Genomic DNA, 26,489 nt, shown 5'->3' on the forward strand with positions numbered 1-26,489 from the left:
AGTGAGGTCATAAATCTTTTCATGAATTTCTTGGCCATACTGGTTTGTGTGTCTATGAATTGCCTGACTATATACTTCACCTATTTTTCTTTTGGATTGTTTGTTTCCCATTCATTTCTTGATTGTCATATGCTACAACATGGATAAGCTTTGAGGACATGATGCTAAATGAAAGAAGCCAGTCACAGAAGCACAAATACGGCATGATTCCACTTACATGAAGTATCTAAAGTAGTCAAACCATTAGAAAGAGGAATCGAATGATGCTTGTTAGAGGTTTATAAAATTCTCTACTTACTGATAATAGCTATATTCTGCAACATCTCATCAAATCCTTTTTTTTAAAGAGACGGGGTCTCGCTGTGTTGTCCAGGCTGACTTTAAACCCCTGGCCTTGAGTGATCCACTTCAGCCTCCTGAGTAGCTGAAACTACAGGCATGTACTACTGTGCCTAGCAAAATCCTTTTTTTTTTTTTAGACAGAGTCTCGCTCTGTCAGCCCAGGCTGGAGTCCAGTGGCACAATCTTGGCTCACTGAAAGCTCAGCCTCCCAGGTTCACGCCATTCTCCTGCCTCAGCCTCCCGAGCAGCTGAGACTACAGGTGCCCGCCACCACGCCTGGCTAATTTTTTTTGTATTTTTAGTAGAGACAGGGTTTCACCGTGTTAGCTAGGATGGTCTCAATCTCCTGACCTCGTGATCTGCTGGCCTCAGCCTCCCAAAGTGCTGGGATTACAGGTGTGAGCCACCGTGCCCAGTGTGCCTAGCAAAATTATAGACTTCTTTGAGGTCATTTTTGTCCAGATTTCTTCTCAAAATAACTGTCCAGAATATTAAAAATATAGACCCTTCCATACTTATTTATTAATAATTGTCATAAAACAGGCTGGGATTACAGGCATGAGCCACCCCACCTGGCCTGCACATTTGAAAGAATAGCTATCAGGTTGGGCACGATGACTCACACCTGTCATCCCAGCACTTTAGGAGGCTGAGGTGGGTGGATTGCTTGAGCCCAGGAGTTTGAAACCAGCCTGGGCAACATAGACCCCATCTCTATAAAAGTTTTTAAAATTAAGAATACCCAAAGGATTATAAATCATGCTACTATAAAGACACATACACATGTATGTTTATTGCAGCACTATTCACAATAGAAAAGACTTGGAACCAACCCAAATGTCCAACACTGATAGACTGGATTAAGAAAATGTGGCACATGTACACCATGGAATACTATGCAGCCATAAAAAATGATGAGTTCATGTCGTTTGTAGGGACATGGATGAAGCTAGAAACCATCATTCTCAGCGAACTATCGCAGGAACAAAAAACCAAACACTGCATGTTCTCACTCATAGGTGAGAATTGAACAATGAGAACACATGGACACAGGAAGGGGAACGTCACACACTGGGGCCCGTTGTGGGGTCGGGAGAGGGGGGAGGGATAGCATTAGGAGATATACCTAATGTTAAATGACGAGTTACTGGGTGCAGCACACCAACGTGGCACATGTAAACATATGTAACTAACCTGCACGTTGTGCACATGTACCCTAAAACTTAAAGTATAATAAAAAAAATTAGAATAGCTATCTCTCCCAGTGTTTATGGACTAGCATCGTACTGGGAAAGTCTCTGTATGATCAGTCACCTTCACCAGTCAGCCCAACTGGATGTTCTGGGGGCCTCTGAAATTTTTTTGGCAGTTATGATTTCTCTGGGCCTCTGCCTGCATTTTCTGTATTCAAGAGGCTAGGTAGTTTCTTTTTCGGAAGATTGTAATTACTTGTTCCTTCTGGTGTCCGTCTGTGGCAGTACAAGTTCTTTGGTTCTATAGCAGCAAGCCACCCCGCTGTTATTTTCAGTGGCCACCAGGTATCCAAAGTATGCTGGCTCCCTGTCAGTTCAAGTCATGTGAGAAAGCTACCAGTCCCTCGGGCAGTCTTCTGAAAAGCTAGAGAGCCTGATGCACATTCCACTGTCTCGCTCTCCTGATATTGAAACTTCAAGTTGTGCCCCTTCTCCAGATCTTGTTGGCCTCATCGAGTCATGCTGGCTGAAGCAAGCTGTGGCCCACTTTTCCTTGTTCTCAGCAACCCTCAGGGATCCAAAATTTGCCAGGTCCATCAGTGCTCCCAGAAAGGCAAGACATAAACGAGTCTCAGCCAGCCCTCTGGAGAGCCAGAACACCAGTCGCCATGCTCTGCTATTCTCCCTCCCTCCTGAGGGAGAAGTTATAAGCTCAGGTGTTCTGGCCTGGCCCTGAGTTGTGCTGGTGTGGGGGAGGGGTTAATCGGGAAAGTTAAAATTATTCTTACCTGTGTCAGTTTGCTGTGCTTGGCTTTGTGCTCGTCTGGGGTACTGCAACTTTTTTTTTTTTTTCTTGAGACAGAGTCTCGCTCTGTTGCCCGGGCTGGAGTACAGTGGCATGATCCTGGCTCACTGCAACCTCTGCCTCCTGAGTTCAAGGGAATCTCCTGCCTCAGCCTCCTGAGTAGCTAGGAATACAGGCGCCCACCACCACGCCTGGCTAATTTTTGTATTTTCAGTAGAGACAGGGTTTCACCATATTGGCCAGAGGCTGGCTTTGAACTCCTGACTTCAAATGATCTGCCCACCTCAGACTCCCAAAGTGCTGGGATTACAGGCATGAGCCACCACGCCCAGCCGGGAAGTGTAACTTTCTAACTAGATTTTGGAATTCTCATGAAAGTATTTAGGTTTGTATATGTTAAATCAGTGTTTCTGTGGGAGAACGAGGGCTGAGACTTCCTCTTCTCTCTTGCTGACATCTTCCTCCTCCCCATAAAACTTTTTTTTTTTTTTTTTGAGACGGAGTCTCACTCTGTCGCCCATGCTGGAGTGCAGTGGCATGATCTGGGCTTACTGCAAGTTCCGCCTCCCGGGTTCATGCCATTCTCTTGCCTCAGCCTACCGAGTAGCTGGGACTGCAGGTGCCTGCCACCACACCCGGCTAATTTTTTGTATTTTTAGTAGAGATGAGGTTTCACCGTGTTAGCCAGGATGGTCTTGATCTCCTGACCTCGTGATCCACCTGCCTCAGCCTCCTAAAGTGCTGGGATTACAGGCGTGAGCCACTACGCCCGGCCCCTCCTCCTCATACTTCTTTAGACTGTTCAGATATGAAATCACTTCAGAAACCTACCCAAATATTTGTTATGTCCTGCATGATTGCCATTTCACAATCAATGACATTTTGAGGCCACATTGACTATAAATAATCGCATCTGTCTTTGGAAAAGCCACATTGTGTTTCACACTAATTTTTTTTTTTTGTCCTTGCAAAGTTGGCTTTCTGGATGGAGAGAATGATGTGTCTGGCAATAGGGATCTGTACGTTTCCTATTTCAAGAGCACACGAAGTATTGACATCTGAAATGAAAACACAAAAGGAAAAGCTTAAACTTGCCACGTAGAAAGTTCTTCAAGCTTGAATAGTGTTTTCATAACCATAGTGGGTTTTTTTAGGATTATAATAGTTCTTTTTAAATGCTTTATATACTTAACAAATGTAATCAAATCATTGCAAATTCTTATATGGAAGATTTAGGCTCTGGCAGCAATAGTTACATAAATTATAATGTCAACTATGACAAACTTTCTATGTGTCTACAGCTAGAATATAAAATAGAAGTGTGCCATCATGGCTACAAATGGTTAAGAATATAGATTCTAGGCTGGGCACGGTGGCTCACTCCTGTAATCCCAGCACTTTGGGGGGCCAAGGAGGGTGGATCACCTGAGGTCAGGAGTTCCAAGACCAGCTTGAGCAACATGGTGAAACCCTGTCTCTACTAAAAATACAAAATTTGGCCAGGTGCGGTGGCTCACGCCTCTAATCCCAGCACTTTGGGAAGCCGAGGCAGGCGGATCACCTGAGGTCAGGAGTTCGAGACCAGCCTGACCAACATGGTGAAACCCCGTCTCTACTAAAAATACAAAACTAGCCGGGCATGGTGGTGCATCTCTGTAATCCCAGCTACTCAGGAGGCTGAGGCAGGAGAATCACTTGAACCCGGGGGCAGAGGTTGCAGTGAGCTGAGATCGTGCTATTGCACTCCAGCCTGGGCAACAAGGATGAAACTCCATTTCAAAAAAATAGATAGATAGATAGATAGATGATAGATAGATAGATAGATAGATAGATAGATAGATAGATAGATAGATTCTAGAGTCAGAATGCCCGGGTTTGAGTCCTGGTTCCACCAGTCATCAGCCAGGTAATCAGGATCAGGTTATTTAGCCATTTTTAATCTTTTTTTCTTTTCATGCCTCATTTTCCTCACCTATAAAATGGGTATGTTAAAAATAGCACCTACTGGCTGGGCGCAGTGGCTCACGCCTATAATCCCAGCACTTTGGGAGGCCGAGGCGGGTGGATCACAAGGTCAGGAGTTCAAGACCAGCTTGGCCAAGATGGTGAAACCCCATCTCTATTAAAAATACAAAACTTAGCTGGGTGTGGTGGCAGGTGCCTGTAATCCTAGCTACTTGGGAGGCTGAAGCAGAGAACTGCTTGAACCTGGGAGGCGGAGGTTGCAGTGAGCCAAGATCACGCCACTGCACTTCAGCCTGGGTGACAGAGCGAGACTCTGTCTCAAAAAAAAGAAAAAGCACCTACCTCATAGATTGCTGTAAGAATGATAGATAGATATAAAATAATTAGAATAGTCCCTGGAGTATAGCAAGAACTCAATCATGGTTGCTGTTACTATTTAGAAAAAAACAATTGTGGTGAGATTGCTCTTTTTAAGCTAGTGGCTGTTAGGTATCATTCATGTTATATTTTAATTTTATTTATTTTATTTATTTATTTATTTTTTTGAGACGGAGTCTCGCTGTCGCCCAGGCTGGAGTGCAGTGGCGCGATCTTGGCTCACTGCAAGCTCCGCCTCCCGGGTTCATCCCATTCTCCTGCCTCAGCCTCCGGACTAGCTGGGACTACAGGCGCCTGCCACCGCGCCCGGCTAATTTTTTGTATTTTTAGTAGAGAGGGGGTTTCACCGTGGCCTCGATCTCCTGACCTCGTTATCCACCCGCCTTGGCCTCCCAAAGTGCTGGGATTACAGGCGTGAGCCACCGCGCCCGGCCGCCAAGTTATATTTTTAAAAGTATGAAATGACCTTTCTACTTCATTTACAGAGTTGAAACTGTGGGACAACCAGACAGAAGAGACAGCATAGGAGTGTGTGCAGAAAAACAGGATGCATATGACTCTCTGCAGCGGAATCAAGCTGTGTGCATTACTACAAATGGTAAGAGATAAATAACTGTCATTCTCTTGGATATATATTAATTATTTTAGTAATATATGAATCTGTTCCAGTTTCATACATTTATAGTAGGAGATGAGAAAATTTAGGTATTTTTTTCTTTTTTTTTTTTTTATTATGAAGTCTCACTCTATCACCGAGTCTGGAGTACAGTGGCATGATCATAGCTCGCTGCAGCCTCAAATTCTTGGGCCCAAGCCATCCTCCCACCTCAGCCTCCTGAGTAGCCAGGACTACAGGTACATGCCACCGTGACTGGCTAATTTTTTTTATTTTTACTTTTTTGTAAAGATAAGTTGTTGCCCAGGTGGGTCTTGACTCTTGGTTTCCAGCAATCCTCCCACCTTGGCCTCCCAAAGTGCTGGGATTACAGGCGTGAGCCACCGTGGCTGGCTGAAAGTTTTGGTCTTAATGACATAATTTATGTGACTACCATGTACCAGGCATTGTTCTAAACTCTTTACAAATAATAAATCATTCAGTCTACATCCCTAGTGCTCTTTAAAAATCACAAGCCAGATGCCAGGTGCAGTGGATCACGCCTCTAATCCCAGCACTTTGGGAGGCCGAGGCAGGCAAATCACGAGGTCAGGAGTTCAATACCAGCCTGGCCAACATAGTGAAACCCCGTCTCTACTAAAAACACAGGCCGGGCACGGTGGCTCACGCTTGTAATCCCAGTACTTTGGGAGGCCGAGGCGGGCGGATCACGAGGTCAGGAGATCGAGACCACGGTGAAACCCCGTCTCTACTAAAAATACAAAAAAAAAAAAAATTAGCCGGGCGTGGTGGCGGGCGCCTGTAGTCCCAGCTACTCGGAGAGGCTGAGGCAGGAGAATGGCGTGAACCCGGGAGGCGGAGCTTGCAGTGAGCCGAGATTGCGCCACTGCACTCCAACCTGGGCGACAGAGCGAGACTCCGTCTCAAAAAAAAAAAAAAAAAAACACAAAAAATAGCTGGGTGTGGTGGTGGGTGCCTGTAATCCTAGCTACTTGGGAGGCTGAGGTAGGAAAATCGCTTGAATCCGGGAGGCGGAGGTTGCAGTGAGCCGAGATCACGCCACTGCACACCAGCCCAGGTGACAGTGTGAGACTCCATCTCAAAAAAAAAAAAAAAATTCACTAGCAAGACATGTTAATCTTTTGTGTTGTTGGCTGGTCATGGTGGCTCACGCCTATAATCCTAGCACTTTGGGAGACCAAGGTGGGTGGATCACTTAAGGTCAGGAATTCAAGACCAGACTGACCAACATGGTGAAACAGTCTCTCCCAAAAACAAAAACAAAAACAAAAAAAACACCAACATCGAATTAGCCGGGTGTGGTGGTGGGTGTCTGCAGTCCCAGCTACTTGGGAGGCTGAGGCAGGAGAATCGCTTGAACCGGGGAGGTGGAGGTTGCCATGAGCCGAGATCCTTCCAGCCTGGGGGACAGAGCAAGACTCTGTCTCAAAATAAATAAATAAAATTAAATTTAAAAATTGACCTTTCTGTGCCACTTCTATGCATTAATCTTATATAAGGCAATATTAGGAATGGTGTGTTTTTGTAGAATTAGACTGTGTTTATATAATTTTAACAGATGTCCTTATTCTTAAAGCATCTTGAGGAAGAAAGGGCGAGCTTATACTATTTAGCATTTGAGTTCTCTTCCGAGGTGGGAGTGGAGGGTTGAGGTAGACCAAGTAGTTTGGTTATAGGACAGGAATGGTGATGCTAAACAAGAGCCAGTTATTGTTCTAAGCACCTTGCTGAGGAAGGTACTTGTAATACCATTTCACAGTTGAAGAAACAAATTTGGCTTTGTTAAGTAACTTTCTGAGTTAGGAAGTGGCAAGCACAACCAAAGCTGAGATTCAAATCCATGCCTAATTCCAAAGCCCGTAATTCTTCCCCATACTACACTATGTCCAGGATGCGAGTCTGATATTAGACATTATGGAACATCATTTACTAAGACATAAATGAAAATTCCCTCACTAGAATTTAAGATTCATGACGATGACAACGGTACCTGGCTTATTTACCTTTGTGTCCCCATGCCTAGTGTATGAGCCATATTAGATGCTAAGTAAGTCTTTAAAGAATAAATGAGGCTCTGTAATCTTAACTACCCATATAGCAACTATGATCCTTCCCCTACAAGGCCTGACAGAAGAATCTACTCCCCAAATAAGAAGAGAAATAGGTATAATTTAGACAACCCACTCGGTAGAAAATCTTAGTTGGATTAATAAAGAAAGGAGCTAAGATTTATTAGTCCCATTACATTCTAGGTACTTCAGGCAATTCATAAATTTATGTGTCAAAATATAAAAAACTTCTATTCTCATACCTGTATAACTTCACTTTTTCTCTGGAGTAGCAAGTAGCAAGTCTACCAAAGGGATAGATGCTTATTTAGGGAGAGAAGGAAGATGTAAATGGCTGCAGTTTTGACCTATAAGCACTGGGAGAATCCTTGAAGCAGGATATTAGTCTTACACGACTTCCCATTCCTAGTGCTTGGGAAAAGTGCTAGCACAGATATTCAATAGATGAACAGAAGAATGGCCACTAGTGATAGCACACTAGAAGAGCAGGTAGAAGCTATTTGGGTTATGAAAAAGGATGGCAGGCCAGGCGCAGTAGCCCATGCCTGTAATCCCAGCACTTTGGGAGGTCGAGGCGGGCAGATGACGAGGTCAGGAGATCGAGACCATCCTAGCCAACGTGGTGAAACCACGTCTCTACTAAAAATACAAAAATTACCTGGGCGTGGGGCCAAGCTCACACCTGTAATCCCAGTACTTTGGGAGGCAGAGGCGGGTGGATCACTTGAGGTCAGGAGTTTTGAGAACAGCCTGACCAACACAGAGAAACCCTGTCTCAACTAAAAATACAAAATTGGCCGGGCATGGTGGTGGGCACCTGTAATCCCAGCTACTTGGGAGGCTGAAGCAGGAGAATCGCTTCAACCCGGGAGGCAGAGGTTGCGGTGAGCTGAGATCATGCCACTGCACACCAGCCTGGGCAACAAGAGCAAAACTCCCATCTCTTAAAAAAAAAAAAAAATTACCTGGGCATGGTGGTGCGTGCCTGTAATCCCAGCTACTCGGGAAGCTGAGGCAGGAGAATCACTTGAACCAGGGAGTTGGAGGTTGCACTGAACCGAAATCGCACCACTGCACTCCACTCCAGCCTGGCGACAGAGCGAGACCCTGTCTCAAAAAGAAAATAAAAAAGAGCCAGGCGCGGTGGCTCACACCTGTAATCCCAGCACTTTGGGAGGCCAAGGTGGGCAGATCATGTCAGGAGATTGAGACCATCCTGGCTAACACGGTGAAACCCCGTCTCTACTAAAAGTACAAAAAAAAAATTAGCTGGGCGTGGTGGCGGTTGCCTGTAGTCCCAGCTACTCAGGTGGCTGAGGCAAGAGAACGGCGTGAACCCGGAAAGCGGAGCTTGCAGTGAGCTGACATCCCGCCACTGCAGTCCAACCTGGGCGACAGAACGAGACTCCGTCTCAAAAAAAAAAAAAATAAAATAAAGGAAAAGAAGGAAAAGGATGTAAGGCATGTCATGTCTTTCTCAGAGAGACTAGGGTAGAAGTGGTTGAATTGAAAAGTTTCCGTTTTTTTAATAAATGCTTAAATACTTATTGGAGAAGTAGGGTAGTATTATATTAAGCCAAATGTAAACCCATGTAGGTTGTCCTAACATAAACTGGAAAAAGGTAATTTCTTGTGCCCGATGGTCAGAATTGTTGCCAGACTTGTCTGGGGGAGGCTGGCTGGAGAATGAAGGGAATGAATGAAGTGTCAGGTATTTATGTCGTATATGTAGAAAGGACTACATGTAAATTCTTGGCAACTTAATTTTAGTACTTTTCTTTCTTTTTTTTTTTTGAGACGGAGTCTTGCTGTCACCTAGGTTGGAGTGCAACGGTGGGATCTTGGCTCATTGCAACCTCTGCCTCCCAGGCTCAAGCGATTCTCCTGCCTCAGCCTCCTGAGCAGCTGGGATTACAGGTGCCCACCAGCATGCCTGGCTAATTTTTGTATTTTTAGTAGAGATGGGGTTTCTGTTGGCCAGGCTGGTCTTGAACTCCTGACCTCAAGTGATCTGCCCGCCTCGGCCTCCCAAAGTGCTGGGATTACAGGTATGAGCCACTACGCCCGGCCCTTAGGTGTGTCTTGTGCTTTGCATGCAAGTGTGTGTTAGTAATGGACTTCTTTTGTAAAATAATTTTTTTATACTAGAAAAGTATATATATATATATATAGTGTGTGTGTGTGTGTGTGTGTGTACATATATATATACAGTTTTTTTCTTTTTCTGGACAGCGTCTCCTCTCAGGCTGGAGTGCAGTGGTGCGATTCCAAATCATGGCAACCTCCACCTCCTGGGTCAAGTGATTCTCCTGCTTCAGCCTCCTGAGTAGCTGGGGTTACAGGCACCTGCCACCACACCCAGCTAATTTTTGTATTTTTAGTAGAGGGGGGTTTCACCATGTTGGCCGGCTGGTCTTGAACTCCTAAACTCAGGTGATCCACCCACCTTGGCTCCCCAAGATGCTGGGATTACAGGCGTGAGCCACTACCTCAGACCAAGTATATTCTTTTGATTTTAAAAATTGAAATCAAATTAAAACCCAAACCACAATGAGATGCCACTTCACATTCACTAGCATGGCTGTAATTGTTTAAAAAATAAAAATAAAAAATGTTGGGGAGGATTTGGAGAGATTGGAACCATTATATATCGTTAGCGGAAAGTAAAACGGTGTAACACTGTGGAAAATACTTTGGCAGTTACTCAAAAAGTTAAACTTAGAGCTACTGTATGACCCAGTAATTCTATTCATACATACATAGTCAAAAGAATTGCAAACAAATGGTCATGCAGAAACGCATACACATATGTATACAGCAGCATTATTCTCATTGACCAAAAGGTGGAAACAACCTACATGTGCATTAACTGATGAATGGATAACGCAAATGTCATTGATCTATATAACAGATATATTATTCAGCTTTGAAGGAAATGCTAACGCATGTTACAACATGGAGAACCCTTGAGGGCATTATGCTAAGTGAAATAAGCCAGTCACCAAAGGACAAATACTGTGTGATTCTGCTCATATGAGGTACTTAGTTAGAGTGGTCAGATTGATAAAGACAGAACGTAGAAGGGTGGTTACTGTGGTCTGGGAGAAGGAGAGAATGGGGAGCTAGTGTTTAATAGGTACAGAGTTTCAATTTGGGAAGATGAAAAAGTTCTGGAGATTTGTTGTACAACAGTGTGAATATACTTAACACTACTGAATTGTACACTTAAAAATGGTTAGAGACAGTCAGGTGTGGTATCTCTTGCCAGTAATACTAGCACTTTGGGAGGCCGAGGTGGGAGGATCACTTGAGTCCAGGAGTTCGAGACCAGCCTGGGCAACCTAGCGAAATCCTGTCTCCACAAACAATGCAAGAATTAGCCCGATTTGGTGGTGTGTGCCTGTGGTGCCAGTTACTTGTGAGACTGAGGTGGGAGGATCACCTGAGCCTGGGGAGGTTGAGGTTGCAGTGAGTCATGATCACACCACTGCACTTCAGCCAGGAAGACAGAGTGAGACCCTGTCTCAAAAAAAAGGTGGGAGCTAACATGGTGAAACCCCGTCTCTAATAAAAATACAAAAAAAAAAAATTAGCTGGGTGTGGTGGCGGGCACCTGTAGTCCCAGCTACTCGGGAGGCTGAGGCAGGAGAATGGTGTGAACCCAGGAGGTGGAGCTTGCAGGGAGCCAAGGTCACACCACTGCACTCCAGCCTGGGTGACTGAGCAAGACTCAGTCTCAAAAAAAAAAAAAAAAGGTGGGGAGAGGGGGCAGTGGTTAGAGTGTAAATCTTATGTTATGCCTACTTTACCTCAATTTTTAAAAATTGTTTGAAGCCACACACAAAAGTCTTATTTAGTGAAATCATGTACTGTATGATTTCATTTATATGAAATATCCCAAATGGGCAAATTCATAGGAAGTAACTAAATACTTGCCAGGAAATAGGAGAGGAAATGGGGAGCAGGGCCAGTGATTTTGGGACTTCTTTCTGGGGTGATGAAAATGTTCTGGAATTAAATAGTGGTGATGGCTGTACAGCCTTGTGAATACTATACTAAAACCCACTAAATTCTGCACTTATTTAAAAGGGTGAATTTATGGTGTATAAATTATATCAATAAAAATTAATAAAAATGGGTGGTATGAGGAATTGGGAAAATATATACACATATATATACATACACACATATATATATATATACACATATATATGTACCTTAACTCTAATTAGTTCCCTTTGTCCTTTCTGCAACAAAGTTATAACCAACTGATAGTATAAGGTGTCTAGTCCAGATCTCTTTATCTATCTCTCTCTCTATATATATATATATGTGTGTGTGTGTGTGTGTGTGTGTGTGTGTGTGTATGTGTATCTTTCCAGAAAAATATGCAAAATGGCTTGGTGAATTTTCTTTTTGATTTTAACAGTTAACTTCTTTTGGCCAGTCGTGGTGACTCACAGCTGTAATCCCAGCACTTTGGGAGGCTGAGGTGGGTGGATCACTGTAGCCCAGGAATTCAAGACCAGCCTGGGCAGCGTATCAAGACCCCTTCTTTACAAAAAATACAAAAATTAGCCAGGCTTGGTGGCACATGCCTGTAGTTCCAACCACTTGAGAAGCTGAGGCAGGAGGATCGCTTGAGCCTGGGAGGCAGAGGTTGCACTGAGCCAAGATTGCACCACTGCACTCCAGCCTGGGTGACAGAGCAAAACCTTGCTTCAAAAAAGAAAATCTAGCCTCACAGTGGCTTATGCGTGTAATCCCAACACTTTGGGAGGCCTTTATGGCAGGAGGATGCCTTGAGCCCAGGAGTTTGAGGCTGCAGTGGGCTATGATTATGCCATTGCACTCCAGCTTGGGAGACAGAAGGAGACCTTGTCACAAAAATAAATTATTTTTTCTTTGCTTTCTTACTTTTTTTTTTTTTTTTTAAAGACAGGGCCTCACTATTTCAACCTGTCACCCAGGTTGGGGTATAACAGCTCAACCTCCGCTCACTGCAACCTCCACCTCCCAGGTTCAAGTGATACTCCCACCTCAGCCTACCAAGTAGCTAGGACTACAAGTGCACACTACCACGTCTGGCTCATGCTTTTTGTGTATTTTTTGTACACATTGGGGGTTTTGTCATGTTGGCCATTTGTTTTGTAGAGATGGGGGTTTTGTCATGTTGCCCGAACTCCTGGGCTCAAGCGATCCACCCACCTCAGCCTCCCAAAGTGCTGGGATTACAGTTGTGAGCCATTGCGCCTGGCCAATTTTTTCCTTTTACTGTGTCTGTGGTTCCACAACTTCCTTTTTGCCCGTTCTCTATGGACTTTCTATTTCATTTGGACTCTGCTTAGATTGGCCTAGTTTTCTCTTTAGTCAAATCTTCAGGAACCAATTAATTACCATTAAAAATGATTTAACAAGTTTTATTTTTATTATTGTTAAAAATCCTCGTTTTGAGGAACACAACCACAAAGTAATCATTGATTTAAGTAAAAAAATAATAATAATAAAATTTTAAAAACATGGCTCCAGGCCATCCAGATGCCTTAACTTGGGCTCAGGGGTCTCACACTGATGAGTTTTCTTCATGTTCCTTTGATGCCCTTTTGTGGGCAAGAATCTGTTTTGGAAGAAAACAGAATTAAGGTTATCTATCACAACAACCACTATCTCCAAATGCGTACTCATTCCTTTTATTCATTTTAAGTCTCATCTACCTGATGAGATAACTTTTTTGAAGAAAGGAATTGTATGCTGTTTAACAGTGCTTGGATTCTTCCACAGTTCAGTCATCCTTGCTACCTTGCAGGGGACTGGTTCTAGGATACCGCTCCCCCCACACCGTACCAGAATATGTGGATGCTCAATCTCTTACATATAATGGTGCAGTGTTTGCATATAACCCACACACCCCCCCATATACTTTATTTATTTACTTACTTAGAGACAGGATCACCCTCTGTCACTCAGGCTGGAGTGCAGTGTCACAGTCACAGCTCACTGCAGCCTCAACCTCCTGGGCTCCAGTGATCTGCCCACCTCAGCCTCTTGAGTAGCTGGGACTACAGGTGCATACCACTACACCTGGCTAATTTTTTTATTTTTATTTTTATTAAAGACAAGGTCTCACTATACTGCTCAGGTTGTTCTCCCAAAGTGTTGGGATTACAAGTGTGAGTCACCGTGCCTGGTCCCATGTACTTTAGGTCATCACTAATAAAATGTATAGATATTGTATAATGGCAACAGTTGTTATACTGTACTTTCTATTTGTATTTTTATTGTTCCTTTTTTCAAATATTCAGCCTCATCTAGTTGAATCTGAAGATGTGGACCTGCTGATGAAGAGGGCTGACTGTATCTAACTTAGGGTCTTGCATGCAGCTGGCACTTACTGCATTTTATTGACTGTTTTAGCTAACATTCAACGGACAATTCCTAGTTAAAAAAACTCTTAAAAGTATGAAAAAAAGGAAACCTCCTCTAAAGTGGCAGGAAAACCAGCCTGGGCAACATAGTGAGATCTTGTCTCTAGAACAAAAGTTTTAAAATTCTCTGCCTGTCTGTAGTCCCAGCCACTCTGGAAGCTGAGGCAGGAGGATCCCTTAAGCCCAGGAGTTTGAGGTTACAGTGAGCTAGATCACACCATTGCTCTCCAGTCTGGGTGACAACAAGGCCCTGAGAAAGAAAAAAAAAAAGAAAGGAAAGGAAGGAAAGAGAGTAAGTATTGAAAAGGAAGAGACAAAACTATCATTATTTGCATATAAAATAATAAATGTTAGCCAAAGAAGCCTAAGAGAATCAACTAAGATTTTACTGGAAGTAATATGAGAATTCAGTATGGTGGCTAGATACAAAATCAAAAGAGCAGCACACAAACCTCAAATACTTTTCAGATGTGCCACCAATAACTAACTAGAAAATGGAAGAAAGATCCCATTTACAATGGCAATACAAATGTCTGAAGTATTTAGGAAAAAACTACAAAGATCTGTTATCTAACAAAAGACATGTGAGATCTATATGATGAAAACCCTAAAACTCTTCTGAAAGACATTAACAAGAAATGAATACATGACATGAAATACGGTGTTCCTAGAATGTCGTACAGATGTCAATTCTCAAATTAATCTACAAATTTAAGGTAATCCTATTCAAATCCCAAGATAGTTTTCAGTGGTGGCTGTTTTTGAGACCAGGTCTCGCTCTGTTGCCCAGGCTAGAGTGCAGTGGTATGACCACAGCTCACTGTATCCTCGACCTCCCAGGCTCAAGCAATCCTCCCACTTCAGCTCTGAAGTCTTTCATATGGTGTCCAAGAAATAGGGACAAATCTCACAAAGGGACTAGGCTCAGGAGGGCTGGAATATTCAGGGAAGTTTCTTTTTTTTTTTTTTTTTTTGAGGCATAGTCTCTCGCTCTGTCCCCCAGGCTGGAGTGCAGTGGCCTGATCTTGGCTCACTGCATGATCCACCTCCCAGGTTCACGCCATTCTCCTGCCTCAGCCTCACAAGTAGCTGTCACTACACGCGCCTGCCACCACACCCAGCTAATTTTTTTGTGTTTTTAGTAGAGACGGGGTTTCACTGTGTTAGTCAGGATGGTCTCGATCTCCTGACCTCGTGATCTGCCCGCCTTGGCCTCCCAAAGTGCTGGGATTATAGGCGTGAGCCACTGCACCTGGTCTATTCAGGGAAGGTTTCAAGCAGAAAGATGAACCGAGTTGGCTTTGGAGAGATTCATAGGATTCCCACAGGCAGAGTGAAATAAGGGAATTTTAGATGGACAAAGGCACAGACAAGAGCAGAAATGGGGATGGTGTGACTGGGGCATGGTGAGGGGCTGCTCTGGCTGGAATGGAGGGCTGCCACAATAATGGAAATGGTAAATGAGGCAAATAAGGTTGGATTAGGAGCATAGCGTCAAGGTTGCCACCTTATTAAATCACTCTTGCAATATGCTAGCACTGGCCTGTTGGGAAAAGTAACACATCACGTAATCAAACAAAAGGCAAAAAGAGGCAAGCTCCAGGAATGGGCACTGTAAACAGGACTCGCCCCAGAGTAGCCAGATGCAGGCTTTAGATATGTTGATGCAGGTTGAGCATCTCTAATCTGAGGGGGAATGTCTCATATGGTGTCCAAGAAATGGTGACACAACTCACAGAGGGCCTAAGCTCAAGAGGACTGGAGTATGAGACATTCCCCCTCCCCCATGAATTTAAAGATACAGCCAAAAATTTTTTTTAAAAATGGCTACCGTGTAGTGCTTTAACTGGACCTATTTAGACAACGCCTTACACGCTGGAGAAGGACGATACTATGTGAATCTAATAAGTCCACAAGACAACACTTCTCACTTTTGGCTGCCTTCTTCCTCTCCAGGGTGATGACAACTCCGTGAGGGTGGAGATTATACGTCTCTCATCATTTAAGCAACAAGGAAATAAATGAGTGGCAGAGTGAGGGGTGACTCGGTGAGTGCATCCAATTGTTGACATAGTTTCGGGTGGGAGAAAGTTTGCTGTTATGTCAACTTAACTTCTTAAAATAGTCTAGTGGGATCAACTTGGTTTCATTTCACAGAGATCTCCTGGAAGCGGGGATCCTTTAAAAATCCTGGAATATACATTGCAGTAAAAGAACAAAGCATATCTCAGCCTTAAACGACAGAAGAATGTCAAGTGGGAAAGTGACATTGGTTTTCAGTTTGTGGGTTCTGAATGCACACAAAGACAGGATTGTATTCTGAAAACCTGAATTAATTATTGTCCTTACCTCAATCAGACAAATCATTACAATCCAAAGTGTTAGTGTTACAGTCACAGATATTGCCAAGATGACTTCGTTGTTATGGCCGTATCGTGGAACTTCTTTCATGAGCTTAAAAAAAAAAAAGAAAAGAAAAAAGAAAGACCAATTAAAAAAAGAGAGAGAATGGAAGCTAACATTTCAAAACCCCAGTATTCCAGTTGAGTAGCTTACAGGTTCTTTTGTTCTTTTTATTTTTTTTGAGACAGGATCTCACTCTGTCACCCAGGCGGGAGTACAGTGGTGCAATCACAGTTCACTACAGACTTGACCTCCCTGGGCTCAGGTGATCCTCCCACCTCAGCCTCCCAAGTAGCTGGGACTACAGGCATGTGTCACCACACCCACCTAATTTTTGTATTTTTTGTGAAGACGGGGTTTCACTGTGTTGGCCAAGCTGGCCTCAAATTCCTGACCTCAACTGATCCACCCACCTCGGCCTCCCAAAGTGCTAGGATTACAGGCTTGAGCTACCACCCCCGAGCTACAGTTCATCTTGTGCCGTAATCTGTTTCACTGTCTACCTGAGCAAAGTGGGAGATCACTGTCATGGCCTAAGTTACATGGCCAAGGCAAGCTATGGCCTGGGAGTCCCAGGTTCTCCTATGTGGGCACTGTCCTGGCATATGCTAAATGATGGGAAATCTGGGTCTCATGTTTCTGTGTGGTCCTCACCTCAGACGACTTCTGCTCTTTCTTTCCACTCTCATTAATATGGTTAGTTTTCCATTGGTCCGTATCCCATTCTGCCTTGGATGCCTTTGCTTCCTGCTGCTTGCTGAGAAGCTTCATCAGGAGGCCTGTTCGCGACATGAGCTTGGCACAGGTCATTTGCACATACGTTTCTGAACATTCCATTTTCAGTGTCTAGATAACATGAGACATGAACCTTCTCACATCCTCGTTGGGGATGAGGGACCGTAGCTGCTGGGTTAGCTGAATTTCAAACTGATCACCTGGGGAGGAGAGCAATGGGTCATTGAAGCTTTTGGGCTTGGGGGACAGGCCAGTGCCCACGTTGTTGTATTCCCATTTTGTCTCAGCTTGGTTAAAGTTGGCTGTAAGTTGAACGCAGTCCCGGCGGAAGCTGCCACAGGAGGATGATTGTAGTTTGTGTTTTCAGAGATGGTGCCTTCTGGCATAACAGTGTTTTCCATAAAAACGTTTTCTTCAGAGGCATCTCTTGCAGCTGTGTCTTTTACATGAGTGTTTTCTCTTAAAACATTCTGAAGGAGCAAATACTTCCAGAAGAGGGTTTTCTTGAGGACTCAAGATCCTAAGGATGAAAAAACCCCTTGTGAATTTATGAGGCTCTTCTCTGCAGAGAACGGCAGCCTCTTTGCGAGCATCAGTCTATTGAGATAACTGCTCTTTCTAAACTTTCTAATCTTTTTGGCCTTGGGTATTCTGTGGGCCACATGGGAGCGAGTTTTATAAAAGCGGTATTTTTTTTGGAACGTATGATTTGTTTAGAATCTTCCATATTTTTAACACTAGCCATTGCAATTTCTAGCAGAGGATGGTTTCGATCCATCGACTTCTGGGTTATGGGCCCAGCACGCTTCCGCTGCGCCACTCTGCTGGCTTAGCCATTGCAATTTCTAACAATAAATGGGGTAGGCTAAGTCTTTCGGTCTGTCTCTGACCTGAGGTAGGGCTCTTGCGGGGCTAGAGGCAGAAGGCATGACCATGGAGAAGGGTTTCAGCACAGAGGAGACTGCTGCCTTATGCTCTTGGGTGAACGAAGGCTTAGTGTAGATGGTGTTTCCCGCTACCTTCTCAGGACCCTGCACTACATGAGGCTGTTCCAGCTCCCTTGGGGCTGGACTCTCAAGCCTTTTTTCTTTGGTAGCATTGTCCACAAGTGCCTGGGCATCCTGTTCTTTCCTAGTGCTGTGCTTTCCCGCCTCTTTGAAGTGTCTTTTCTGGATGCTTCTTGGGCCTATGAGGACTGTCTTCACTCTCTGTAAGTTTTGCCTACACTTTGAATCTTGCTAGGCTGTTTTCCTATGGTTCAACAGTTTCTAGTTTATTTGGAAATATTTGATGTTCAAATTTATTACCTAGAAGGTTGGACTGTGAGGGGCTCTTTCTATTGTTTTTCAAAATACCTCAGGAGACTATCTCCATCTCGTCCATTTGAAAAAAGCAGTTTAGCGAATGGTAACAATATTGATTCTGCATCTAGATCTGCTGAGAAATAAGGCAAGATATTACTTAGTGCACTGATAACATCACTCTCATCATTGGTGTCTTGCTGCCTTCTCCCAAAGCCTGACATCTGGCGCAGCTCCTCATCGGGGATCTTGTCCTGCCGCTTCTTTTAGTCAAAGTCCAGGCGGCGGCCCTCCAGCTTCTGCACGTGGTGCTGGATCCCCTTCAGGTCTTTCTCACACAGGTTCTGGAGGAAGTCAATGAAGTTCTGCTTGACCTCTATGTCCAGGGAGTTCTTCACCTCTGCCAGGTGCTTCATGGACTCGCTGGCATCCAGCAGTGCATCAGTGAAGTTGGACTCATTGCCCAGCTCCTTCTGGTGGCGGATGAGGCACTGGCTCAGGACCCCCTCCGACTGCGGGTAGCCGGGGTTCTTCACCTGGCCCCGGATCTTGCACACCGTGAGCATGGTCAGCTTAGCCTGCGAGGCTGGGTTGGACTGCAGGTACTTGATGGTCCTTGCCAGCATTTCCGTCACCGCCTTATTGATGACACCTCCATCTCTTTGAAGTCATCATCTCGCTTGGTCCCCTCAGCCCCTCCGACCTTCTCACTGACCTTATAGGACTGCTTCTTCAGCCCTGCAACCGACACGCTGCCTCCCGCCGCCGAACCTCCCTCCTGGACCGCGCCAGCGACAGGCTCCCAGGCGCGCCACCCTCTGCGTGCCTCGGGCCCCACCACGTGCTTGCCAGCTCTGCGCCTGCCCCGGTGCCGCCTCCGGTTCATGATTCTTTTTGTTTTTCTTTTTTAAAGCTCTGATCCTGTTTATTTGGCAGGAAAACGAGACAATCCAGCAGCCCAGGAGGGACAAGTGGGCTTAATCCTCCTCCTCATCGTCTCCAGCCCCAGCCCCACCCTGGCCCTTCTTGGCATTCTTCGTCTTTACGCGGCCCGGGCGGCCACCCCCATAGGGAGAGCGCAGAGAGAAGTCGATGTGCTTCTGGGAATCCAGGCGGACAATGAAGGACGGGATGTTCACCACCTGCTTGCAGACCCTGATATGGCGCTGGCGGATCAGCACGCGAGCGTGGTGGATGGACTTGGCCAAGCCCAGCTTGAAGACCTGGGTCTGTAGGCGTCTCTCTAAGAAATCCTCTATCTTCAGGCCCAGGATGTAATCCAGCTTCATCTTGCCCTCATCCAGCACCCCAATGCGGACCAGCTGCCGCAGCAGGGAGTTGCCTTCGAACAGACGCCGTGGGTCCTTCTCATCAAGCGTCAGCAGTTCCCGGGCGGCCTTGCGGATCTTGGCCAGGGTAAATTTGACCCTCCAGACCTCACGTTTATTCCGGAGCCCATACTCGCCGATCAGCTTCAGCTCTTGGTCGAGACAAGATTTCTTGAAGGGTCTCCGTGGGGTCACATAAGTTTTGCGACAAACCCAGCCCCGGGCCACTGGCATATTGGCTCCGCTTCCCCATCTGCGCCTGAGCGAAAGACCCGGTCACTGAGAAAGAGCAGTTCATGATTCTTAAGTCTCCTTCAATCTAGATCTGTTCGCAGGATTGTTTCAAAATATACTGACAAACCTTTGAGACTGTAAATGACCTGAGATATACATTCTCCTTATTTGAGAATAGTAATTTTTCAATACGCATGAAAGATCATTACACATGAGCCAAGACAAATGAGCTGGCCTACGTACTTTGTATATAAATGTGTAAACTCCTCAAGACTTCCAATAATGAACTCCAATGAGGAAATCAGTTCAATGTCTTTATGTCCTTGGTGACAAATGGTTACAGACAATCAGAGCATTTTTCCTACCCACTAATGGTCAAGAAAAAAGCAGACAGATCCTCACTATCTTAGAGAACTAAGTGAGAAAGTTGTTCGATGAAGAGGACTTCATCCAGAGAGGAAGGGATCTAGCTCACAGGGAAGATGCTGCAGGAGGCTGAGGAAAGTGAGGCTAGAGCAGTAAAATAGATCTGACAACCTGGTGAAGATAAGAAAGTGACCTGACAAAAATGAATGGAGCAGAGCGCTAAATGAAGGGCCCTTTCCATGCTAATCTTGCATAATGCCCTCAACCAGCCTTAGCATAACTGAGTTTCTATTTAGCTTGCCATGTTGTGGGGGGTGGTGGTGGCACAATTTAAGTTGCAGTAAGTTGTGTAACAAACTCACAATAGGGCCCTGCAGAAATATATATATATATATACACACACACACATATATATATACACACGCACACATTATATATATACATATACACACACACACACATATATATATATATATATATAAAATATATGTATATACTTTTTTTAGGCAGGGTCTTGCTCTGTCACCCAGGCCGGAGTGCAGTGGTGTCATCTTGGCTCACTGCAACCTCTACCTCCTGGGTTCAAGTGATACCCCCACCTCAGCCTCCCTAGTAGCGGGGACTACAGGCATGTGCCATCACACCTAGTGAAGATATATAGATAGATAGATAGATAGATAGATAGATAGATAGATAGATGATAGATAGATAGATAGATAGATAGATAGATAGATAGATATAGATAGATGATAGATAGATAGATAGATAGATAGATAGATAGATAGATGATAGATAGATAGATATCCCATTCTGCCTTGGATGCCTTTGCTTCCTGCTGCTTGCTGAGAAGCTTCATCTGGAGGCCTGTTCACGACATGAGCTTGGCACAGGTCATTTGCACATACGTTTCTGAACATTCTAATTTCAGTGTCTAGATAACATGAGACATGAACCTTCTCACATCCTCGTTGGGGTGAGGGACCGTAGCGTCTGGGTTAGCTGAATTTCAAACTGATCACCTGGGGAGGAGAGCAATGGGTCACTGAAGCTTTTGAGCTCGGGGGACAGGTCAGTGCCCACGTTGTTGTGTTCCCATTTTGTGTCAGTTTCTGTAACAGTTGGCTCTAAGTTGAACGCAGTCCCAGCGGAAGCTGCCGCAGGAGGATGATTGTAGTTTGTGTTTTCAGAGATGGTGCCTTCTGGCATAACAGTGTTTTCCATAAAAACGTTTTCTTCAGAGGCATCTCTTGCAGCTGTGTCTTCTACATGAGTGTTTTCTATAAAACGTTCTGAAGGAGCAAATACTCCCAGAAGAGGGTTTTCTTGATGACTCAGGTCTCCTAAGGATGAAAAAACCCCTTGTGAATTTATGAGGCTCTTCTCTGCAGACAACGGCAGCCTCTTTGCGAGCATCAGTCTATTGGAATGTGCGATTGGTTTAGCAGCCTCCATATTTTTAACCCTAGACATTGCCATTTCTAACATTAAAGTGGTGTAGGCTAAGTCTTTCGGTCTGTCTCTGACCTGAGGTAGGGCTCTTGCGGGGCTAGAGGCAGAAGGCATGACCATGGAGAAGGGTTTCAGCATAGAGAAGACTGCTGCCTTATGCTCTTGGGTGAACGAAGGCTTAGTGTAGACGGTGTTTCCCGCTACCTTCTCAGGCCCCTGCACTACGTGAGGCTGTTCCAGCTCCCTTGGGGCTGGCCTCTCAAGCCTTTTTTCTTTGGCAGCATTGTCCACAAGTGCCTGGGCATCCTGTTCTTTCCTAGTGCTGTGCTTTCCCACCTCTTTGAAGTGTCTTTTCTGGATGCCCCTTGGGCCTGTGAGGACTCTGTTCACTCTCTGCAGGTTTTTGCCTACACCGTGAATCTTTACCAGGCTGTTTTCCTGTGGTTCAACAGTTTCTAGTTTATTTGGAAATATTTGATGTTTAAATTTGTTACCTAGAAGGTTTGACTGTGAGGGGCTCTTTCTATTGTTTTTCAAAATACTCCGGAACCTATCTCCACCTTGTACATTTGAAAAAAGCAGTTTAGCGAATGGTAACAATATTGATTCTGCATCTAGATTTCCTTCTGAGAAATAAGGGAAGATGTGTCTTAGTGCGCTGATAACATCACTCTCGTCATTGGTATCTTGCCGCTCACTCCCAAAGCCTGACAACTTGATGCCGCTGCTGTCTGAGGGCGCCTCCACCTCAATAGTCAGCTCAGTGCTTGTGTGCTGCTTCCGGGCTTGTAACACCTTCATGAACGCTCCTTCTGGATTCCCTACAGATGCTTCTTCAGCTGTCAGAAAAGAAGAGACTGTTTTCATCATGAAAGATCTTTGATCATCTTTCACACTCAGTGCATAGCTGTACGCCCCAGTCACACAGAGTAAGAGTCAGCAAACATTCGAGTGCCATTCAGAGAGGAGTAACATACACCCAAACCTAAACCTATGAAATGGCAACAATGAAAGGAGGAAAAGACATCTTTTGAAAACATGGCCACCTACTTGGAACATTCCATAGTGTGACATAGAGTCACTCTGCTTAGGATTCTTCCGTTGATCCCCAGGGGCCAATTGCCCAGTGCTCGGTCAAAGCCCAAGGTGGAAGACAAGTGCTTCCCTGATGAGCTGATGAGCTGGCCTCTCTGTAGACTGCTCCGTACCCTGTGCTGTCCTGCCTCATATGCAGAGAGAACACAAGGCTCCCGCTCTCCTCATCCTCAGTGTGCCCGTGTTCTTGCTACCATCACAGCTGAATGCAATGAAAGGCGGTCCTCTGAGAGGAGCAGGGTGGAGATGCTAAAGTGGATGCCCCCTCCCACTGCTGATAGATCCTCATCTGCCGTGTGCCTCACCCACCCACCCCATTCTCTGCTCCCACATATCATAGCTCCCATCACAAAAGATGCAACATGGAAAAAAACACTGTGTCCACCTTAGTTCTCTTCTTAAATTTGGGCAGGGATCCAGGGTGTAGGTTAAGAGATTTTTAATTTGCCAGATTGTATGCCTATGTTGTTAAATATACACTGAATCTATGGTATGATAGCAGTTTCTGGATAAACATTACTTGAGGTCCTAAATGCAGAAGGGAAAAAGCAACTTTTGTCAGATGCCTCCTTTGCATTCATTTCATCTCTAATATTTTGGATGGGGAATCATCCAAAGCTTCTGATTGCATGAAGGTCAAGTGTGCCAGTGTGCAGCTGGGCTTCTTTTCCAGAACTAAAAGTATTTTGGGTGGTGCTGAAGGCCAGCGGAAGAAGTAAAGATTGCGAGAAAAGAGAAACATGGGCTTGGGGAGAACCCAGAATTGGGGACAGAAGACCTGGCACTAGGCTACAGCACTCAGCACCTCTGATCTTGTTTTTCCTCATCTGTAAAAGGAGATTAACAATGCTTTTCTGCCCACCTCTTGGGGAGAAGGGAAGAATATAATTGTTAAAAAAAAAAAAGAAAAAGTTTTGAAAAATAAGCAACACTGTCTTTATAGAAGTAGCTAAGCATTATTAATTATCCACCCCATATCACTGGCAGATACCTGTATTCAAGAAGTCACATTTTAGAAGTCATGAAGTTGGTGCTAATAAACCTAATCTACAGAAAAACTCTTGAAAGCACTTGAGCATTTGTTCTGTGACTAGAAAAGTTTGAGATTCGGAGCAAGTTCAGAGTTGGATGGACTAAGAATGGAAAAGCCCTCCATTCCATTAGAATAGCCAGGTAGCAATTTCTGGTTATGGAACCAGAAGCTCTCAGGCTTCAAATAAAACAGCATCTCTTCTACTCTTATAAAATTGTAAAAACAAAAACAAAAACAAAACCGGATCTACATCTGTCCTAAAAGGCAGAGAGTACTTGAGACCTCATGGATATAAAACCAGCTTATCAACTATATTGCACTATATGAAGAAATTATCACTGGGGGCAAAGCACCAAGCAGAGAGCACAGTACACAGTGTGTGGATGTTAATGTTATTCCCTAGCCTTCCCATTCCTTTCTCTTGGTCCTGTATGCATAGGGAACAGTTCCATTATTAAATTTTGTAATAATAACTGAGAACCTGACTCCCAGCAAGGGAGTAGTTCAGAAGTTGAGGGAGTTTAAATCTGACTGAGTAAATTAAACAATTATATCATTAGCTTAAAATTTCATCAATAAAAAATAAAAATTTAAAAACAAATACTTAAAATAATGTAACAATTTATCACCAGGCAATTTGGACTCACGACAATGTACGGTGTTAATCAGACATTCAGTGTTGCACTGCAGCTTGAGTGTCTTGCAGACAGCCTCAATGCTATTTTTAAATTGGCAGAGGCAGCAGGCCATATAGCTAGGTAAGATCCTACAGATGAAAACACAAAATGATAAATTAGTGGTAAAGCAGTTACTTGAGTAGGTAAAGGAGGCAGCCAACGCTACCACAGGGCTGGGCAAAAAGGTGTTACTGAGGCCTGTGGACTGGACAGTTGGGTAGGAACCAGAAGGCCAATGGGAAGGAGGACACAGGTGCCCAACCGAAGGGTGAGCATGGCAGTGAGTATGGCATGCCTAGAATAAAGGTAGTTGGGATTAGAATTGGGTGACACTGATCAATAGTTTAATTCAGAGGCATCTCTTCCCGACTCAAAAGTCTCACTTTGGGCTGAAAGTACACAGGAAGAAGGTAGACTTCTAAGAAGAATCTGAATAAGCCCCCAACTTCTGGAGGCCCTTTCTCAATTCCTGTTGGGGGTGGGAAATATTAGAAATTTCTCTGGGCATTAAAAATAGCTCAGTGTAACCTGGATTGTGGGGTTAAAAAAAAATGGAGATTGCATTGGCTAAATCTGGACAATTTGAGCACTCAAAAGAATAACAACAATAAGCTACAATATAATATATAAAAAATCCATGAGGAATGATATTAAAAAAGAGGGGTAGTTGTTCGTTAATGAAATAATGCCAGCTAATAAATGTAGAAGGAAGGACAGAATTTTAAAAAGTGTCACTTTGGAACCACCAATGTAATAAAAATTCATTCAGACAAAGATTATCACTGATGGACAGTTGGGTGAAAAGACATTTGAGAACAGGATCTTCACTGATCTCAAAGTACCACCCCACAAATTTTGTATTAATTACCAAAGGGAAAAGTTATTTTTTATTTTTTTATGAGACAAGGTCTCACTCTGTCACCTAGGCTGAAGTACAGTGGCAAAATCATAGCTAACTGCAGCCTCGACCCCCTGGGCTCAAGTGACCCTCCAAATTCAGCCCCCCAGGTAGATGGGACTATAGGCTTGCACCACCACCCCAGCTAATTTTATTTTTTTTATATTTGTTATTTTTAGTAGAGACAGGGTTTCACCTTGTTGTTCAGGCTGGTCTAAAACTGGACTCAAGTGATTTGCCCATCTCGGCCTTCCAAAGTGCTGGGATTACAAGTGTGAGCCACCACACCCAGCAAAATAACTACAGTGGAGACATCTGGAAGATCACCTTAAACAAGTGATCAAACTTAGCATTATGAGCCACCTGGGGTCACGAGGCAGGAAAGATACGTCACCTGTGCAGTATTCTTCCCAAAGATGCTTAACTTGAATCTCATGTGGAAACAGAGAAATCCAGGTTGTGGGACAACTGACAAGACAACTATCTTTGACTCTTAAAAAATGCCAATGTCATGAAAGATCAAAAAAAGTAGAGGCATGTTTCAGATTAAAGGAAATGAAGACATGACATGCAGTGCCTGATCTCTGACTGGATTCTGTAGTATTCTTTCATCTTTCTGGCATGTTTCAATTTTTTTCAAAATATAAATTTGGGCAAAAGGGATAACCAAGATAATTGATTAATTTATTGTTATGGCTTCTTGGGGGCAGTTTTAGAGAAATAAAAACAATCTCTGTAACTGGAATAAATTCTCAAGGTTAATCTTAAGCAGTATAGCATGGTCATTAAGAATACAGATTCCACAGCCAGACTAGGCTTAAATCCAAGCTCTGGGAATAATGTAAATTTGGGCAAATTGCTTAATCTCTGTTCCTTGGCCTTGTCATTATAATAGTACCTACCTCGAATGAGTTTTGAGGATTAAATGAATCTATACCTGAAAGATGTCTGGCACACAGTGAGTGATCAATAAATGTTAACTACTATAATTATTACATTACAGAAGTTGTAGGGGGGCCTTTTCTGAGTCCTCTAAAAGGATGACTTTGTTAGGGCCACATTAAGACTGTGGAAACAGAAGAGTATTCAATGGATACATGAAGTCTGTGAGTTAGGGGTACAATGTATAGAGTTTTAGATTAAAACTGCATCCAAT

At 44.1% G+C, this 26,489-nt stretch overlaps 2 protein-coding genes, 1 long non-coding RNA gene and 1 pseudogene across 4 annotated transcripts in view; 1 reads left to right on the top strand and 3 right to left on the bottom strand.

The window, feature by feature from the left end:
• Window positions 1–3,089: 3,089 nt before the first annotated feature.
• Window positions 3,090–16,056, top strand: LOC129469910 (uncharacterized). The gene is made up of 4 exons (XR_008653115.2): window positions 3,090–3,480; window positions 5,169–5,281; window positions 13,692–14,106; window positions 15,771–16,056. It is a non-coding gene; the product is annotated as an uncharacterized lncRNA (long non-coding RNA).
• A 70-nt stretch (window positions 16,057–16,126) lies between these two features.
• LOC129469906 (small ribosomal subunit protein uS4-like) lies at window positions 16,127–20,123 on the bottom strand. 2 transcript variants are annotated; one of them, XM_063628741.1, is made up of 2 exons: window positions 16,872–20,123; window positions 16,127–16,268 (listed from the first exon to the last, which is right to left on the bottom strand). In XM_063628741.1, the coding sequence occupies exon 1, from the start codon at window positions 19,813–19,815 to the stop codon at window positions 19,231–19,233; it is 585 nt and encodes a 194-aa protein (XP_063484811.1). In that variant the 5' UTR covers window positions 19,816–20,123; the 3' UTR covers window positions 16,127–16,268; window positions 16,872–19,230. The 2 variants fall into 2 exon arrangements, with proteins under 2 accessions (XP_063484811.1, XP_055113095.1); XM_055257120.2 differs by lacking the exon at window positions 16,127–16,268 and having other exon boundaries at window positions 19,264–19,408; window positions 19,596–19,984.
• On the bottom strand, window positions 18,289–19,139 carry LOC129469900 (endophilin-A2-like; annotated as a pseudogene).
• A 96-nt stretch (window positions 20,124–20,219) lies between the features above and the next one.
• Window positions 20,220–26,489, bottom strand: part of LOC129469889 (leucine-rich repeat-containing protein 37A3-like) — a 28,847-nt gene continuing 22,577 nt past the window's right edge. Inside the window, exons 8-9 of the mRNA XM_063628666.1 lie at window positions 24,388–24,524; window positions 20,220–22,469 (exon numbers count right to left, since the gene is read on the bottom strand). Coding sequence (XP_063484736.1) covers window positions 21,139–22,469; window positions 24,388–24,524 — 1,468 coding nt within the window. The 3' untranslated portion in view covers window positions 20,220–21,138. The remainder of the gene's footprint in view (window positions 22,470–24,387; window positions 24,525–26,489) is intronic.

Source organism: Symphalangus syndactylus, chromosome 20 (assembly GCF_028878055.3).
Source record: "Symphalangus syndactylus isolate Jambi chromosome 20, NHGRI_mSymSyn1-v2.1_pri, whole genome shotgun sequence".
Classification (NCBI taxonomy): Eukaryota; Metazoa; Chordata; class Mammalia; order Primates; family Hylobatidae; genus Symphalangus; species Symphalangus syndactylus.